This window comes from Notechis scutatus, chromosome 4 (assembly GCF_049901735.1).
Source record: "Notechis scutatus isolate UNSWTSFEM ecotype Mainland chromosome 4, rNotScu1.2, whole genome shotgun sequence".
Classification (NCBI taxonomy): Eukaryota; Metazoa; Chordata; class Lepidosauria; order Squamata; family Elapidae; genus Notechis; species Notechis scutatus.
The window spans coordinates 73,100,338-73,120,276 of record NC_142012.1 but is presented as its reverse complement, the minus strand read 5'-3'; the positions used below and the strand labels follow the sequence as shown (position 1 = coordinate 73,120,276).

General features: G+C 40.6%; 1 protein-coding gene across 3 annotated transcripts in view; it reads left to right on the top strand.

Annotated features, from left to right (window-relative positions):
- NDST2 (N-deacetylase and N-sulfotransferase 2) overlaps positions 1 to 16,213 on the top strand; it is a 68,932-nt gene extending 52,719 nt beyond the window's left edge. For all 3 annotated transcript variants that reach the window (XM_087963752.1, XM_026674248.2, XM_087963753.1), the window contains 12 exons: positions 966 to 1,053; positions 1,688 to 1,842; positions 2,406 to 2,591; positions 3,359 to 3,487; positions 6,481 to 6,663; positions 8,397 to 8,493; positions 10,251 to 10,374; positions 11,367 to 11,541; positions 11,649 to 11,819; positions 12,550 to 12,659; positions 14,534 to 14,636; positions 14,722 to 16,213. In XM_087963752.1, coding sequence (XP_087819878.1) covers positions 966 to 1,053; positions 1,688 to 1,842; positions 2,406 to 2,591; positions 3,359 to 3,487; positions 6,481 to 6,663; positions 8,397 to 8,493; positions 10,251 to 10,374; positions 11,367 to 11,541; positions 11,649 to 11,819; positions 12,550 to 12,659; positions 14,534 to 14,636; positions 14,722 to 14,847 — 1,647 coding nt within the window. In that variant the 3' untranslated portion in view covers positions 14,848 to 16,213. The remainder of the gene's footprint in view (positions 1 to 965; positions 1,054 to 1,687; positions 1,843 to 2,405; positions 2,592 to 3,358; positions 3,488 to 6,480; positions 6,664 to 8,396; positions 8,494 to 10,250; positions 10,375 to 11,366; positions 11,542 to 11,648; positions 11,820 to 12,549; positions 12,660 to 14,533; positions 14,637 to 14,721) is intronic.
- Positions 16,214 to 19,939: the final 3,726 nt, after the last annotated feature.

The window sequence follows — 19,939 nt, the reverse complement described above, 5'->3', positions numbered from 1 at the left end:
AATGTATACAGCTGTGTGAAAAAGTCCTGCATACTTTACACTTTATGGTTTATGACATTTTTTGGATAGGCCGTTGATTTTATGATATTTTATGCTAACTGCTATGCGAATATTGTTATATTTAAATAAATACTGGTGGTTTTTAAGTGAAAAGCATAAGCTTTTTGCAATTGGGTGCTGTTTGGATGAGGATTGTGAATTTTCTTGCATGCTTACAATGACTATGAAAACATTAACTGATGCATACCCAGTGGCATACGTGTTGCAGTTACTAAGGCCGATGCTAGTGTTTTGTTAACATTTTTGTTGTTTGTGGCCCTGAAAAGGACCATTTAGGTAACCAAACATGGTTACTAATATGAGATTGGCCAGTCCTTATTGCTGATCACCAGGCGGCATCGCTTCGGCATAGACTGTTATTATAAGCCTTTGCACTTGATCTTTGGTGACAATGTGGTGCCTTAAAAAGACTTTGGTTATATTAATAAAAATTATGCATCTCAATCCGACTACAGAAATGTTCATCAAAGTACTAATTTTGTGTGATTTCTATGAGTGAAAAGTTGATTAAACATGTAAATACAGCTTAAAACTGAAAGCGTACAGGACTTTTTCACACAGCTGTAGACCAGGAAAGATGCCACAAGTCCAGAAAATGCCAGAGCAGTTAAAGATCAAAGAAATATCTCCTCAGAACCCAGACCCAGAAGAAGGCAGACTCAGCTGGCCCAGAATTCTGACCCTGGTATATTTCAAGCAGGAAACGTTGGCTTTGGGAAGCCTGAAAGTGGGAGATGGGTGGTGATGTGGGGCTGTGTCTTTTGGACTTATTGAGCTTCCAGTTTATGCAGTTGAATAAAAGAGGAAGCTGTTAAGAAGGGTATGAATTCCTATCATCATGTGAGTTGATTAAGAAACTGGTTTGAATGGTTTCACTCGGCCTTTCTCTCTTCTCTTCCTGCAAGGCTCTTTTAAACACTCAGAACAAGCTGAGGGCCCTGGTTCCCAATTTCACTTTCAATCTGGGATTCTCTGGGAAATTCTACCACACTGGTAAGATTTTTTGTTCTGTCTATTTCTTAGGAGCAAATTCATGTTGGATTCACATTTAATCATAGTTTGCTTAATCATCTCCTGAGTTGGCCAGATTCAGGCAACTTTGAATGGGAGCTGCCCAGAGTTTGATATAAGATAGGCAGCTATATAAACATTTTAAGTAAATAAGCCTGCTGATTCAAAAGGTTGCCATATTTACTGCATAGTGAAAAGTAAGAGTGGCCTTTTGAAGACCAAATAAGCGAAGAAATAACTGGTACAATTAGAATATTTACCCAGGATTTCTTTTATCAGTCAGCTTCTTGCTTCTATTTGTAGATTTCTTAACTAAATGTGCTTGGAGCTGACTGAGGGAACCCAGTTTTTGAGCCTAATGGCTTTGAACAAATAAATGGTTAGGTGCTTAATCTGCTGTGACACCAGCGGAAGGTTTTCTCTCTTTGAAAATAACTGCCGAAGGAGCTTCCAGTCTCAGTGAAGACCTCATTAGGAGGCAAAATAAATAGCTGGCGTTTTTCTCTTCAAATCTCCTGTGCAGTGTAGTGTAAAGGATGTTTTCTCTTGTTGGAAGTATCTTTGCTCAATAACAACCCAGCAACCCTTGCTTAGTCCTTTTGCCATGTGCTTCCAGGTACAGATGAGGAAGATGAAGGAGATGATATGCTGTTGAAGAACAGGAAGGAATTCTGGTGGTTTCCTCATATGTGGAGTCACATGCAGCCACATCTCTTTCACAATGTTACTGTGTTGGCAGAGCAAATGAAACTCAACAAGCAGTTTGCTTTGGTAAGGGACAACTTTCTGGAATGTTTCAATCTGCTACAAGTTTACTACATGACCACTGCTGAGTTCTAAGATAAGGATGTAAAGATAATAGTACAGTCTGTAGTTGGAGTGAGTTTGCAGAAAGTGTTTAAAAAAACAGGTGCCATCTGTGACATAGAAAAACAGAACTCTGACAGAAAGTATGAAATTTCTTGCAGTTCCCAAGTGTTGTTCTTCCTAATTCCTGCTTCATACTTTCCAGTTCTGTTAATATTTCAAATTCAAAGTATAACCTTGCAATTTGATCCTGTGTGATGCTTGATTGATTGCTTGATTTCACATCTGACCTGGAACTTGCACCCTCTCTCATATCTTCTGTATGTTAGAAAAATTTGCGAATGACAAATGGAACTGATTTGTACTGACCTGTCCATCCTACTTAATGACTTTATAGCAAGCAAACAAGTTTTGCTTTGTTATCTATATATTCCTTGTCTTGCTCCATAGCCACCTGCCCTTCTCTTCCCTCTTGCTAAATTGCTAACAGTGAATGTAGAACTTTTAAAATTTTGTTTTGACCCCAGGAACATGGGATTCCCACAGATATGGGCTATGCAGTAGCTCCCCACCACTCAGGGGTTTACCCGGTCCATGCCCAACTCTATGAAGCATGGAAAACTGTTTGGGATATTCAGGTGACCAGCACAGAGGAATATCCTCATCTTCGACCTGCCCGATATCGACGAGGGTTCAACCATAACGGAATCATGGTAAGACGCTGAGCCCTATTAACTATCTAGAGGAAAAAAGTGCGACCAATTCTGGAGCGCTCTTCTCATTGTTGGACATCAACTTTCTGAAGTTCTCTAAATTGAAGAAAGGGTTGTCAGAAATGAACCATCTTGTTCTCCGTAAACAATATTGGGTGATGAACACCATGAACGTTATAAGTTATAATTCCATTATTTTCTGTTGAAGCAGGGAAGTAATTCTTTTTGACTTAAAACATCTCTAGTCTTAAATCATAAGAGTCATCCATACGAAGTTGGGTAGTTAATTAACAGGTTTTGGAGAACCAAAATATTTTTTAAAGGGTGATGGGGTTGGTACACGAGGCAGGGAGAATTGAACATAATCAGTGGCCACAGAGAATACACCAGGTCAGGCAATGGAACACAAGGTACTAGAATAAAACTTGTCTCCATAGAGATACCCACACAAATACATCTTATTTCCGGTCCAACTTATTGTGTGATCATAATTCTATACAATGAATAAAAATTATTTTGAAAAAGAGCTATTTCAGCTCTAGCCTTTTGAAGAATATGAAAATAGAAAGACAATTCTTGGCAGTGTCACTGTCATTCTACCCCTGTTGAAGTTTTCATAGGACTTTAGGAATCTCAGCTGAAGACCAGGACATCTGATGTGGAGGAAATGGATTCTGCCCATCTGTTGGTCTCAGCCTTTCCCCTCAGCCTGTGAACCAGCACTCTGTGTTAATATTTCTCCTCCTCCTCCTCTCTGGCTCATCCAGGTGTTGCCTCGCCAGACTTGTGGTCTTTTTACTCACACTATATTCTATAATGAGTATCCTGGTGGCTCCAAGGAATTAGACAAGAGCATTCGTGGTGGAGAACTTTTCCTGACAATGCTCCTGAACCCCGTAAGTATTAAGAATACGAAGGTCTTCATTCAGTTGGTAGACTTTTCTCTTTTTCTCTTTTCTGTATTTGTATATCACTAAATAAATGTTAATTGATGTAGGGACTACTAATTTAAATATCCCTTCCTTAATATTAAATAGAGAAATAACTCCAGCAGAGTTTTAAAAAGTGATACAAAAGCAGAAAAATAATAAAACACCAGGACCAGACAGTTTTCCCAGTGAACTATATAAAAATATGTACGAACTATTTGAACCAATACTATTAGAGGTATATAATGAGACGCTATTAGAAGCTAGATTACCAAAGTCCTGGTCTGAGGCATATGTCACTTTGATTCTGAAGGAAGGTACTGATCAACAGATGATTTCAAATTATAGACCAATTTCACTATTAAACATAGATTATAAAATATTTATGACAATTTTGGCAGAGAGAATGAAACCAATTCTAAGTGAGATTATATATTCGGACCAGAACGGCTTTCTGCCAAATAGACAAATTAGAAACAACATCAGAATAGTGTTAAATACAAACGAATACTACAAAGCACAGCCCGAAAAGCAAGCAGCATTAATTTTTTTGGATGCATAAAAGGCCTTCGACAATCTTAATTGGAAGTTTATCCTACAGCAAATAATAAGAATGAATTTCAGTACTAACATAGTAAAAATACTACAAGCCATATACTCTACCCAAACAGCAAGGTGTTACTGAATGGAGATTATACAGATGAGTTCAAGATGGGCAAAGGAGGGAGACAAGGGTGCCCACTATCACCTCTGCTGTTCATTTTATCCTTAGAAGTGTTACTTGCCACAATCAGACAAAATTCAAGAATAAAGAGGATCAAAATCAGAAACGAAGAATACAAGGTCCAAGCATTTGCAGACGACCTTGTATTCATAGGGGAAGAACCAATAAAAAAATAGCCAAGTACTACTTCAAGAAATAGAAAAATTCGGAGAAGTTGCAGGGTTGAAAATAAATAAAAACAAAACTAAAATGATAATTAAAAATTGTACTGCAAAACAGAAAATAGAACTACAAAATAAAATGGGACTACAGAGTGAAAAAAGAATATCTGGGAATATGGCTATCTACTAGGTGTTCATCAATTAAAGAAGATAATTATACTAAATTAATCAAGCAAACTAGGAGGGATTTGGAAATATGAGGGAAACTACAACTATCAATATTAGGCAGAATTGCAGTGTTGAAAATGAATACCCTACCAAAATTGATGTATCTCTTTCAGATGATCCTGATAAAATTAGGAAAACCATTTTTTATTGAATTAAATAAAATAACAACCAAATTCGTCTGGCTGGGCAAGAAATGCCAGAATGAGATCTTGGGGACAATTGTGTCATGGCCCAACAGACTTTATGAGTCTCTGAGAGCAAACCATCTTCAGTTTAGAAGGAGAAATGATTGACATCTAAATTTTACTGGAATGTATTTAAACCATTTATCAGAAGCTATTAAATACTGTTAAGATAAAAGATGTGCAGGAATTTAAAGTTGAATGCAGAAAAGGGCTTTTGATTTTGAGTCACGGTGGCACAGTTGTTAAAATGCAGTACTGCAGGCTACTTCTGCTGCCTGCCACTGCCTGCAATTTGGCAGTTCACATCTCACCAGGCTTAATTATTGCTTCATCTTCTCTTTCCCTTCCTCTTTTCACATCTCCAGATCCATTTAGTGCAAGAACCCTGCAAAGGGTTTGTAGAGAAGAAGGCTGATATCCTTAGCAGCCCTCTTCCTTCCAATTCAGCTGGAGTTAACAGGCTCATTTGGTGAAGCCGAGTGCTTTCCCCTTTGTAAGGCCTCTCAGACCCAGCCAGCTCTGCGGTTGAAGAAGGTGAAGGGCAGCTAATGGGTCATAGACAGTAGTGTGTGTGTGTGTGTGTGTGTGTGTGTATCGGGGAGGGGGAAAGAGAGATAAAAAGGCATCACCCATTGTGGTCACAACGGGTAGAAATACTTGTTTTACATGTGATAATTGCACTTGAGTGTTCAGATGTTAAGATACCATTCATTGTTAAATTGTCTATTGTGTTGCTCATAGTATCTGGCACTCATAACTACAATTGTCTGAATTGTGAACATTGACCAAAAGATTATAGAGTTACTACTGCAAGATCAAACATGAGCAGCTAGTAATCTTTGTCAAGTTCTGAACAATAATTATGGTGCGCAGAAGTCCGTTGGTAACTCCAGTACTAATTGTTCTAGGTCTGATTTTCTCATAATTTGAAGTATTGTATTTGTGTTTTATTGGGACTAAACAAAACCAGGTTCAAAGTTAATTATGTGATATGGACATGCCAGTAAGTTTAAGTGACGGGACCCTTCCTGGTCACACCTCCCAGACTATGGAAAAGATGGAGCACACCAGTCTTAACAATACTGTAATTGGAACTAAGTTCCAGTTATAGTTGTTTAGACTGATTAGGATTAATTTATAAATAAAAACTTTGGGTAGGTTTGAGATTTGGGGGGTCGGGGGGCAAAGAAATGCAGGGGTCATATTTCTAGAAAACTAAAGGTATTTTGTTGGGTTATGACCCCCCCTCCCAATGGAGACTAGACTTTCAGTAAGCAGGCACTTGTCATGACAGTAAAAGGAGACTCCCAAGTTCCTTGCTCTTGAAATCTAATTAAAAAATAAAAAGGACTATATAAATAAATAGCTCTACATTCAACAGATTGAGAGGTATGATGGCTTTCTTTTCAGAAGAAAAGAATTAAATGGAACTGATGAATTAATTAAAACCCTCTTAAGAAATTCTGGGACACAGGAGTTATTTATATTAATATCCTTTGTGGGAAGGATGACTATATATGTCAAATCTAAACAAATGAAAGAACAAAAACTTTAGGATCATGGACATTGTATACTTTGCAAGTGCAGAAAGCAGGTGATGGGACCCAAGTGGGTTTGTTTGTTGATACTAATGAAAGCTTCCATTTCCTTCCTTCCTTGTAGATCAGCATCTTCATGACCCACTTGTCCAATTATGGCAATGACCGCCTTGGGCTCTACACTTTTGAAAGCCTTGTCAAATTTGTGCAGTGCTGGACCAATCTTCGTATTCAGACTTTGCCTCCCATCCAGTTGGCTAAAAAGTATTTTGAAATATTTTCAGAGGAAAAGAACCCTCTGTGGCAGGTGAGGAAGCATTTTCCAACAATGCCTAAGATAGGTTCCCACACTTCAGCTGAAGATTTGATTTGACCTTGATACAAAAGTAGAAAGTTCAGCATTTCATGAATCTTTATTATTTGCTGCAGGAGAAAGGTTCCTGCATTTCATTTTCCTTTTGATTTCTTTGGAATTAACTGGGAATATGGAAAGTTATGGCTGTTTCTGGACATAGGAAACTTTTATTTCTGAGAGAAGTTTGACATTTTTGAATTGACTCTGATTCCATTTTCAGCACATACTTTCACTGTATAAGTTCATTGGTGAATCCAACAAATTTTTCAATGGCAGGTCCTGTTTTCATTGTTGTCTGGGTGGGTAATCTAGCGTTAGACTCCCAAATGAGGCTGTCATTTTGAAAAGAAAATGATATTCATAAGTAGGTCTCAGGACTATAGAATTGGGAACTGCTGTACAAACATCGGGGACAGCTCTCTTTTGACAAGCAGGTTTTAGTGACAAATAAAAACAAAGTCAACAGAGGCATTCCTGATTGGCTGCCTCAGCACATATTTGACCTTCCTCTTAGCCAGAAAGATAACCTTAAAACCAGTTTTTGTTTTTCTTCATGCACCAGTCCAGATTATACATTAACTGGTAAGTACGTCACGGCATCTCTATCAATCCTTGAAAGAGGAATGTGGAGATGATTATTAGCATACCTATTCAGCTCTCTTAAGAAATTCAACTGGAGAGTTCACCTGGGTGGGCAGTATTTCAGTGACGCCCAGCTTTTTTTTATTCCTGGAAACTCCCTCTGATAATGTGCAATTAAGCAGTCCTTTGGTAGAATAGATAATAAAGGAATTGGAGTCTTTGAATATCAGTTGCTCCCATAAACTGGCTGTAAAAGTTATGCTATGCTAAGAATCCAGCTAGACCAACCTTCAATTAAGATAATTTCACCTGCCTTAGCTATTTCAAATTCTTGCAATAATACCAGATTAGCATCCCCTTTCCTCCAAATCATAGAATATAAGAGAGAGAGTATCCAGCAGGAATGGGTATCAAGATGAACAAATGATCTGTTGTTGAATGCTAACCCTTACAATTTCCTGCTGTTCAACCAAAATCCCCACTAGCCCAAAAGTATCCAAAATTGGAATCCACAATTTTTTATTCTATCTTTTGGAACAACTCTGAATGATCTTCAGGGTTGAAGATGTCTTGAAGATGTCTATCAGGTGTCTTCCAAACTAAAGATATCCATCCATAGCACCAACTGTTCCTCATAGCCTTTTCTATTTGCAAGCCCCTTGTCATCTTGGTGGCTCTCATCTGAACATGTTCTAATATCAGTGTCCTTCCTAAAATGTGACGCTCAAAACCAAGCATGTACTAGGGGAACATGACCAATGCAGAAAAGATTGGAAAAATTACTTCTCTTGAATTTCCTATTAGGAAAAGAGCAAAAATCAAGCAAACAACATTTCAAAATAAGCGCAGATTTCAAAAGATAAACTTTTCAAAATACTTTTTATATTTTGATACCATAAATGTTTTCATAACATTATGAAAAAAGTAATGTGATTAAATGGCTTTGCTCCAAGACTCAGTATTCTTTTAGTATCACTGTAGTACATTCCGAATGGTAGAACGCATCTTAGATTAGGGACCTTCTCATACAATTTAGTTACCTAATGTATATAAAGTCATGTATTTCCGACATCATCTCATATTTGATGTCTTTTTTGACATAGAACCCTTGTGATGACAAGCGGCATAAGGATATCTGGTCAAAAGAGAAGACATGTGACCGACTTCCCAAGTTCCTTATTATTGGTCCTCAAAAAACTGGTAACGCTTATCCCCAATGGCATTTTTCATCGTGCTTATAGCAATTTGATATTGTGAGTCTCCATTTTGTGATTTCATCTGTCAGCATAGTGCCCCTTAAAGTCCAGGTAGAAAAGTTATGGCCTTCTGAATGCCACCAAACTCTGCCTTCTCATATCCCTCACTGCTGTCCATGTAGACTGGGGCACTTGTTCTAGTTCAGCAGCCTCCTGACTGCTCTCATGACCTCTCTGCTGATTAAAGTTCTTGACCATGTAGAAAAGGGCAATTAGTCTTGAGGGGCAAATCTGCACTGAGATTCCCTACTCCTTTCAAACCTGTCAAACTGAGATAAGACGGACCTGTAACTCAATAAATTTGGGGATAAATCAATGTACAAAAAGAAGTTTAAACTGGAAAGCATTCTTCACCACTCTCCAGTATATGGGATGTGAAAAGAAATACAAGTATTCCTTGACTTACAATCATTTGTTTAGTGATTGTTCAAAGTTACAACAGCACTAAAAAAAGTGGCTTATGATCCATTCTCACGACTGTTGCAGCTTCCCCATGGTTATGTGATCAAAATTTGGGTGCACTTGGCATTTGGCGTAGATTTATGGCAGCTGCACTGTCCTGGGGTCATACGATCATCGTTTGTAATCTTCTCAGTTGGCTTTTCCAATAAGTACCATCAATGGGGGGGAGCCAGGTTTGCATAATGACTGCATGATTCACTTAAAAACTTCAGTAATTTGTCAGCGTTCCAGCAAACCTCCATTCCAATCAATAACTCCCTGACAGACATAACTCAAACATACCTTTATTTGGATAGTAAACTGGCACATCTGTGGAATCCTGAATCTGAACGTTTTCGGGCTTCCTTGCAATATTCGAAACTACAAATCCATCCCTCCTTGGCCGCCATCACATCACATGGCTGCATGATTGTACCATTCGTCCTAAAGTAAGATCCTTATTTCATTCTGCACCATACTCAATGACCTTGAAGTAACAAACGGATTTTATTTTGTCTACTTAGAGCTGTGATGGCGAGCATATGGCACGGGTGCCACAAGTGGCACACAGACCCATTTGTGCTGGCATGCGAGGCACAGGCAAACTTACCTCACTGCGTATGCACGTGCCTCACAGCTGGGGTTTTTTTTTCGGTTGGCTTGAGGCCTTCCTATAATACCGGAAGTGACGAAACGGGCCTATAATTTGGCCCGAAAAGCCTTGCAGAAACTTTTCCCAAGCTTCTGTAAGGCCGAAAAAGGCTTCAAACCAGCCAAACAATCCGCTGTGAGGCGCAGTGCAGGTAAGGGGGTGGCAGGAGGGGTGGGATTGTGCGTGCATACACAGGGGGCGTGGGGTGGGGGGTGCATTGCATTCTGGGTGCTGGTACGTGAGTGCGTGCGCGCTGGTGCACGTGCAATTTTTGGCACAGAAGCCCAAAAAGGCTAGCCATTACTGACTTAGAGCTACTCAATAGTATTGGCCAACTCAGTCTTCTGGCAGCGTGGGAGCATCGAATCTCAATATGGCTTCCAAAGATGACATAATTCACTTAACAACTCTGGCAAAAAAGATCATAAAATGGGGTTCAACTCACTTAACAACTACTTGCTTAATTTGGAAATTTTGGGTCCAGTTGTTATCTTAAGTCAAGGACTACCTATATTTGGAACCAGCAGATATTTCAGTTATTCATGGCTGAAGTAAACCCAACATAACCTTGATGAAGCTTTTGTTTTCTTCTTATTTCTCTGTTGCAGGGACAACAGCTGTGCATTTCTTCCTCTCCATGCACCCAGCTGTGACTAGCAATTTCCCAAGCCCGTCCACCTTTGAAGAGATCCAGTTCTTTAATGGACCCAACTATCACAAAGGAATTGATTGGTACGTGCTGAGATTCCTATTGAATTGGTCTCCGAGAGCCTCTGAGCTTGGACTTTCTAACCTTGGTCAAAAAGCTAGGCCAAGATTCTCCACATCCTGTTGCATTTCCATGATTCTCCCTTGCACTAGCAGCTTATTCTTGTTCCAGCGTCCAGCCAGTTGTATAAAACAACGTTAACTTCAAATGTTAAATAACACTGCTGACTTTTAATTAGTCCAAGGATGCTTGTATTGGTTGCTGATTTGCTTTCAACAAGTCTTTAAAAAAATAGTTTTATTAAACTATTATTAAACTAAAATGAAAATGAAAATAGTGGGAAAATGGGGAAAGGAAAAGAGAAAAGAAAGAACTGTAGGGGAAAGGGAAAAAGAGAGAAAGCCTTGATTCTTTTTAGTGCAGTGGAATAAAATAATAGCACCACATCCTCAACTTTTTACTTTCACATATTTAATATGCACTAGCCATTTCTATAATCACAAACTTATCTAATCAGCAAAGTTTCATTTTTTTTCCGTCTCAAGCACAAAAATTCAGTCGTGGCTACCAAGTAGAAACAAAGTTGGATGTATTCTTTTCTTTGATTAGAGCAGTTCATGTAGTAGATGCATTGATCCTTTCATAAAGCAATGACTAGATTTGGTATTTCTCAACCTTGATGACTTTAAGATGTGTGGATTTCAGTTCCTAGAATTTTCCCAGCCAGATTGAGAAACACTGGAGTAATTGATGAAGACAATTTTCAGAGGGGATAGTGTTTGTATCATTGAAGTTCCCCATAAGACAGACTTCATTTGCATCCGAGGCGGAATCAGAACATGGCCTATCCAGCATGAGGCTCCCGCCAGAATGATGCAAATGTTTGTGTATACTCTGTCAGTGCCTGCAAGCTTCTTGTGTATAGTAAGAAACCAGGAATTTCTCAATTCTAATTAAATCCATCCCCATTATTATTATTCCCTTATATTTTTTCCTGATTTCCTCAACTTGACAGGTACATGGAATTCTTCCCCATCCCTTCTAATGCCAGCACAGACTTCATGTTTGAGAAAAGTGCCAATTATTTTGATACTGAGGTAGTCCCCAAAAGAAGTGCAGCTCTCCTTCCGCAGGCCAAAATCATTGCTGTCCTTATCAACCCCGCTGACCGAGCCTACTCTTGGTATCAGGTAACACGGAAAGGCCAGGCTGCCTAGGTGACATTTTACGTATTATCTGCCTTTGGAATTGGGGAAAGCAGAATTTCATGCTCTTCATTCACTTTTCACCCTTGCAGCACCAACGTGCTCACAATGACCCTGTGGCCCTTAACTACACCTTTTACCAGACCATTTCTGCTGGACCCCAGGCCCCTCAAGAACTGCACAATCTACAGAGTCGCTGTCTGAATCCTGGATTGTATTCAACACATCTGGAGAGATGGTTAACATATTTTCCATCAGGACAGGTACAACAGTTCTTTTTTCCAAGATCTAGCTTATGTTTGAACACAATTTAAGCGAACCCTAAAACGGATTCTGAGCAACCTTTTCAAAATGTATTAACTTTTATTTTGCACAAGCAAACCAGGATTTTTCTTGAATATCTCTTTGTGTGTGAGAGAGACTTACAAAAGATCTCTCTCACCAAGAAATATTCAAGAAGAATAAAAACTACTAAGGTAGCACACTGTTAAAAACTTGCTGCCTTTCTAGGTTTCAGAGATGAGTGGACCCAGAGTGGAAAGAAACTTTGAAGAAGCAGCTTCTTGAATTTTTGAGCTTTGTCATTAATGCAAACCCTGGTTATAGAAAATCCTGTACCCTATCTTGCCAGCTGAATCACTGTATAAATAAGACAAAGGAATTTCTCAACCACCTCCTTCAAGAAGGGGAAAGTGTAATAGTCTGGTAACCAGATATAACTAGGAAGTGTCTGCTATGTCTGTCCAGCTGTATAATGTTGACTCTTCACTCAGGAAATATCATTAACGTGATATGCATTATACAGAAATACCCTACAAGTCTCGGGGGAGATTTTGTGTATATGCTGTAGAGAGAACGTTGTCAGACTTTTTGAACCATCCATAATCCAGGTCACAGTCTGGCAGGATTACAGATTGTACTAAAAGTTCCTTTTATTGATGCAAAGGTTGGTTAGATTTACCAAGAACTTTGGTCATGTCTCCTTCCATTTAGATTCTGATAGTTGATGGGCAGGAGCTTCGACACAGCCCCTCCTCTATTATGGAGAACATTCAACGGTTTCTGGGAATTACACCACCTCTCAACTACACACAAGCACTAAAGTAAGGATTCTCCATTTGCATGAAGGCTCTTTTGTCTTGAAATCTTTGTAAAAAGGTATACATATGAGTGACAGCTGCTTGTAAGCTATTTTTTCCCCTGTATTAGGACCTGATTGAAACACAGCACTTCTAAGCCAACAAATGAAGAAGTGGTCAGGCAATCCCTCCACTTCCTTTCTCTGGCTTCCTAGAATTTCTGGTTTGTTTTATCACATAATGAGAAACTGAGGTTGTGAAGCTTAGTAGCTTGTTAATTGCTCCCAAGACTTCTGTCAGTCTTGGCTTGTTTGCCTGGGAGGGTGGGCAACTCGCTGTCCTCTTTAGAGTCCCATCAAGCCAGGTTCAGTGGTGCTAGTGGCAGTTAAACAACTACTACAAGAAACACCTGAGCTTGTTGCCATCTTCTGGGGATTCCTTATCTCTGAATCAGGCTTCTGTGTACAAGTAACAGGGACTTGCCAAATGAAAATAATAATCCCTGTGATACTGTAATCTTGAAAGGCATTTTTTAAAAATCCAGTCCATTTTCAGGAAGTGTCTGCATAGAGGAAGCTGCGGATGCGCAGTCTCTGTGAATTTTGAAAGGGTGGTGCAGAGAGGCTTCCTTCTCTTCCCAACTGCTGCCTGGGAGTTCTTGCCTGGATAGCAGATGGTGGGCAGGGCTGGAGGGAGGGCCAGGCCTTAAAAGGGGCTTTTCCAGAGAACAGAAGGTGAGCTGCATCTGCACTAATCCTGCTGGCTCACCAGCACATCCCCCCCCATTCCCCAACTCGGCCTTTTTCTCCCCTCTTAGGCAAGTGCACATACACACACCTCATCTCAGTGGAGAGTCTCAGTCATCCAAGCAGAATTGTCTGCAAGTTGAGTTATGGCAACTGGGCTTATTACTGGTTTGAGACGTTTTGTTACCCATCCAAGCAGCTTCTTCAGTCTGAACAAATTGGTTGGGGGGATCTGAGTAGGCAGGAAGTCCTTGGAACGTACCAACTCCTAACATTTTTAGGGGCATTCCCGCCTCAGGGTTTGTTCCTCAAATTGCAGACTTTTTCTGACTGAAGAAGCTGCTTGGGTGGGCAGCAAAATGTCTTGAACCAAGAAAGTAAGTCTAGTTGCCATGATTTCTAGACACACAATTCATTTTTCAAGAGTTCTGTTATTTTGTCCCCTTATTTTGCAGCATGCCGTTCCCATCTAGTTTAATCCGAGGGGACAAAAAAAGACAAGTTGGACAAGGAGTCTGTAGGTAGAAGTTAGCAATCCCGATGCAGTTCTTGCTAGCATAAATGCAGAGATTTGTTTATTGCTGCCTTTGTTATATTCTGGGTTGGCGACACCACTTTCATCTGCCTTTCCTGCTTCTTGCATTCATCTGAAATGGTTGCTTTTGCTTTGTTCCTGTTATCTGAGCTGCCATGGAAAGGACAACAAGGATGCATCAGTTAATTTCAATCAGTAAACTCTACCAAGGACGAAGAGCTAAGAGCCAGGATGCCCAGGGAGGACTTGTTCCCTCTGGCTCCAAAGGCAGCGATCGGTTTAGATCTCGCAGAGCTTTCTGTCAAAGGAGATGCCTTGCCTTGGAGGGCCCATCAGCTCCCTGCCACCCACCCCAGATTCTGCCACCAGATTCAGAGCACCCTTGACCCACAAGGACACAGATTATCCAGAGGGAGACAGAGCCAGCCTGGCATGTAGATCAGTTGCGTTTCATTGGTGATGACTTTTCTGAGAGATGGCAAGATCCCTGTCCAAACAGGTCATTTTTAGGCACTGAAAGAAAAGGCAAATTAGGAAGGGATTTAGTTAACCTCCATAGCACTCTAGATTCAAGCACGGGTGTATAAAAGGACTATATAAAGTAATTCCCCTTTCAGGTATGATGACGCAAAGGGATTTTGGTGCCAGCTGCTGGATGGAGGAAAGACGAAATGCCTGGGAAAGAGTAAAGGGAGGAAATATCCAGAGATGGATTCCTCGGTAAGCTACACAGAATTCCTGCATGTCTGTTATAGTTGTCAGTGGCTTTTCATTAACAGATCCTCTCTTTTGGGGACCCCTGCAGTCCCGCATGTTCCTGGCAGATTTCTACCATGAGCACAACATTGAATTATCCAAGTTGCTGAGTACGCTCAGGCAGCCTCTCCCCACATGGCTCAGGGAGGAGCTGCAGAATTCGAGCTGGAGCTGAAGCCCAGATCTCCACGAGCAAGACTGCTAAACAAACTCAAGTGGGAGCCTTCGGGAAGGACACTTATGTGTGTGCGTGCACACATACATACACACACCACTGCCAACTTTCTTTGAATCACCCAGAGAGGGAGGAGGAAGCGTGCCATCCGTGGGTGAACCATGCACCTTCAGCTATTTATGGTTTGATGCAGCTGAAAGACACCTTCAGACCACAATTGCACAAGATATTGTGCAGCAGTTGCCCACGGTTCCCAAATTCTATGGTAACTAACATAGGAATGTGTGTAGCCTGTAATTCCCAGATGCAAGGAAGCTGAAAGTAGCATCTCCAAGGAGCAGAAGCATGCAAATGTGTAGCTACTGTGACATTTCTTGTTAATGTCCAAAATGCTCAGGAAACTAGCAAGTGAATGTCTTACTATTTGTGACAGCTCTGTTACGTATGATGGTGGTGTTTCCAAGGTTCCTAGTCATAGACATCAAATGGCATTTTCTTAATTCCATTTTAGTTATTTCATTATTTTTACCCCAGGGGTCAGGGAAGCAAAATAGGTGATGTCCCTAGAATGGTACAGACATTCTCGAATAGAAAGTGATTTGTGACAAGCAAAAGATGGAGAGAAATCCGATGTGCTCTCTTCAGCCGCTGCAAGAAACTTATCTTCATCTGGGATGAAAAGTTGTCCTCTGGTGCCCGCTGCATGGATTTTTCTTCTGCATTTAGTTGTCAGTAGTCTCCTTTCATTCCTTTCTGAGCACAGCAAGGAGATTATGATTGAGAGGGAATGGAATTGGTCTAAATGTTCTAATCTTGCCTCAAGTGAGTCTCCGGTTTCCTTGTAGAACCTACTCCTATTTTATCTTCTGCCTTGCTGCCACTCTCTCTTCTGAGCACAAAGCAGATTCTTGCCCATCTCTCAAACATGCCTTATGCCCAGCAACGCCCAAGAAAACCAGTGCTGAGCTCACTGGAACTAGGCAAACAGGGAGACACCTTGGGGCAACACCTGTCACTCAGCGCATTCATTGAACCAAGGAAGAAAGGGATTTCAACCAAGCTTTCGCATTGAGCCTTAGTTGTTGTGCATTTTTAATTGTGAATTTACCATTGTCTGTAAATATATAATATGGACTTTATAATATCTCATTCAATGTGTCCCCAAGCAGCGGGAAATGTTGAGTAACCAAAAATGTAACCCACCAACCTAAAACCCTGTGGCTGAAGAAAGGAAAAAAAAGTGATGTTCTTCCTGCACTGGATTCGTGTATATTGTCATTCACATTGAATGATACAAATAAATTCTTGGCTCTTGCAGCTGAGCACAATGTCTAAATAAAAATTAGACATCGCATTTGGATCAATACATGAACTGCTTTATTTCTTGTTAGATGTAGATTTTCAAGTTGTGCTAACCTTTTTCCTGACCGAATAGCTCTGATTATACATGCAAGCAATGGAGATCTCTCTACTCTGGATTGTAAGAACCTGACTTAGTTATTAAAATGAAATTAGAAAACAGTATCACTTAGGTAGATAATCGCAAAAAAAATCTGATGAATAACATAAGAAACATGTATTTTCTGGAGGGGAAACATGAGGCTAATTGGAAGTGGCGTTTTTAAGTCTGATTGGGATGGGCTAAGAGATTCAATGCTTAACCACCGACAAACGATGCCCATGTGAACTCCAAGAGAAGGAAGTTCTAAACAAGGAGTGAAGGGAAAGGTCAAGGATGCATTAGAGGAGGAAAGATACACACAGTACTCAGCTCGAGTCCGTGAACATTACAGGAGAAAAATTGGGTGTAAAACTAATTGCAAAAGAGGCCAAGTCTGTATTGTGTTCAGCACTTATTAGTCACAGACATTTGAAGCATTTCAAAGTCACACTTGAACAATGTAGGCCTTTTCCTGGGATTGGGCTACAGCTACAGAGGGCGGCTGAGCATTTCTGGAAAAGGAGATGGCTGTTTGAAACAACTACATGTCCTGATGTACAACTCAAAGGAATCAAAGGCATTTCCAGAATGGCTAGTATAAATGTTAATTGGAATGTCCTGGTCATCAAGGGTATCAAGGGTATGGGATAATACCACAAAGATAAATGAGTTCTATTTAATATTGTTGCAAAAATAACAGGAGGTAGAAGTTTGCAGTCTGTGCTAGACAGTTCCCCATATTTGCAGCAGCAAATCATAACCTATACGCAAACAAACATAGATTTCAGGGTTGGAAAGAGGCCAAGCTCATCTAATTTCTAGATCCCACCATTGTGCTGCTTTTAGGAAGGTTTCTCCATCGCTCAACCAGAACTGACTTGGAACACTTGACTTGCACTTTGCAGTGACCTGGATTGCTCCTTTCTTCTGTACACATGACTTCAAATGCCTGAAGAAAGCGCTGAGCGTTCTTCCAATGTTCGCATTCTATCATTCATGGAAAAAGCAGCTGCATTCAGACATATAGGAGCCTCTGTGGCCCAGTGGTTAGAGTGCAGTATTGCAAGCTTCTTCTGCGGCCATCTGCCTACAATTTGATAGTTCAAATCCCACCAGGCTCAAGGTTGACTCAGCCTTCCGTCCTTCCGAGGTGGGTAAAATGAGGACCCAGATTGTTGGAGGGCAATAGGCTGATTCTAAACAGCTTAGAGAGGGCTGTAAAGCACTATAAAGCAGTATATAAGTCTAAGTGCTATTGCTATATACAAATTCTAGATCTGAGAACAGGATTTTTGTAATGGAATTTAAACAGAATAACTGAATAGTTTCTCTTACAGGCAAGTTATTTGTGATCTTTGGGCCTCAGACTGATGACAAATAAAAAGCTCACCTGTAGCAGACTGGTAGTCTGGTAGACTCACATGGCAAGATGCTGGGCCTGCTCACCACTGAGGTCAGCAGCTCGGCGGTTCGATTCCCATGAGCGAATCAACTGCATACGGACAAGAAAAGAGACTCCCCTGAATGCCTACCAGCATGCAGACATCCCGCGGGTAGAGACAACACCGCCCAAAAACATTCCTTTCACAGAGGCAGCTAGCCACCTTGGTGATCCCTGGCTAACACGTGCCATACACTAAATAAATAAATAAGTCAGGTAGAACTCTAGAGTCACAGCTCTGCTCTGGGCTTGACATCTATCCAGTTATGCTTAATTATTAATGTGGCTGGTTTGCATGCGAGTCATTTTGCAGACATTCCGGAGAAGTATTTTCCTTGGAAATTTGGCAGTGCCAACTGGCAGTGTAAAAAAAGCAGATACCACTTGCTAACTATGTAGACAAGTAATACAGACAGCCTGAGAAATCTTTTTTCCCTATATAGGACAAGATGAAAGGATTGGGCCTATCTATGGAAAAGGATAGACTTTGCCAGAAAGTCAGGCAGTATGCGGCAGAAACTTAGGTAATTCAGTACTGGATTTAAGACAGTGAGGTGCTATAGCAAACAAACATCTGTACAACTTACAGGACAGACATCTGTATAATGGATAATTTTATGGAGTCCTTGGTTCTCCCTGAGCTTGTTTGCTGAGCTGCTTACAGATGTTTCAATACCCAACTAGACATAATCAATGCTAGGGACCTTTCCTTATACAGTAGCTTGTCCTGCCAGTGTTGTTGGGGATGTGGTAGTTCTTTAATTATTGTTTTCTGCTTGATTTTTTTTGTCTGGTGTTAATCCCTGCTTATCTGGGTGTTTGTTGGCTGCTGGAGAGGATGGTCTGTTCATTTCCTTAACACCAGCTTTATCTTACTATATGTAAACCCCACACTCGCTAGCACTGATTAACTGCCTAGCCAAATAATGAAATATCGGCATGTAAACAACCAAGCTCTGAGAGCAACAAGGGCTCCATAGTTCAAATTATATCCTTTTCCACTGACATAATTTTATGTCTATATACAATTAGATAAGGAAGACCCATTCATAAGGACCAACTGCCTAGTTGGCCAAGATACTGAAATCACCACCTCTTTTGGAGACATTTCAGAAGGCAAAGTTGCCTTTGGCTTGAAAAGCTTTGAATAAAGTTTTGCTAAAACTACGAAGAGGCTCCCTGAGGGTTTTGGAAGGAACACAAGGAAACAAATTGCAAATGCCTGCCTAGATCTATTAGATGTTGAGTGCAATAAAATCCCAGTGACAGCAATATTTTAGTTCCCTGTTGTTCAGTTGGAACAGCAACTCTCTTATGGCTGAAGAAAGTTCCTTAGCGCATCATCCTGATAAGTAGCCAGGAGGCAGACCGCAATCAACAAGCTAATGCTTCTGTCATAAACATCAATCAGACCAAAATGAGATCTAAGCACTCCAGCCACTTACTATTCAAAGTACTTGAGATGATCAACTATGTTAAAATTAAGACCTTGGTGTTTGCAAAGGGGTCTAAAGTGCTTACCTGGCAACCAAATGATAGACAATAGAGTGATTGAAAATCTTCAAATACCTACCTATGCTTTTTCATAGCTCAAATGCAGCACAATCCAAAATGCACAAAGATCCGTTTCTTATTTGGCTAAAATGTGTTTATTCACTTGTTCCTAAGTAGTCAAGCCTCTTTGTTAGGCTGGCAAGGTATTTAAATTAAATAACTGTCCTTAAATTCCAAACAGCAGTAACATTAGAATATCAACAACCTCCTAATAGCAGTAGCAATACCACTTGGACTGATGTATTGCTTCACAGTGCTCTAAGTAGTTTTACGGAGTCAGCCTATTGCCCCACAATCTGGATCCTTATTTTACCAATCTTGGAAGGCCGAGTCAACCTTGAGCCAGTGAGACTCAAACAGCTGGCAGTCGACAGTCAGCAGAATTAGCCTGCAATACTGCATTCTAACCACAGCACAACCATGGCTCATAGCCGTTCTTCAATGCAGATATGATATTCTTCCGATTAAAATCGGAATTCCGATTTTTTGGGAATCACCCCCCTTCCCCCTTCTTCTCCTCCTTCCCCTGCCCTCGGAGGCCCCGAGTCAGGAGTTGCTACTGCTGGCGCGGCTCTGCGTGGCTCCAGTCCCGCGTTGCCTCAGGAAGGGAAAGGCAAAAAGGAAGAGCCGCGGCGGCGCTTTGCAACGTAAGCAGT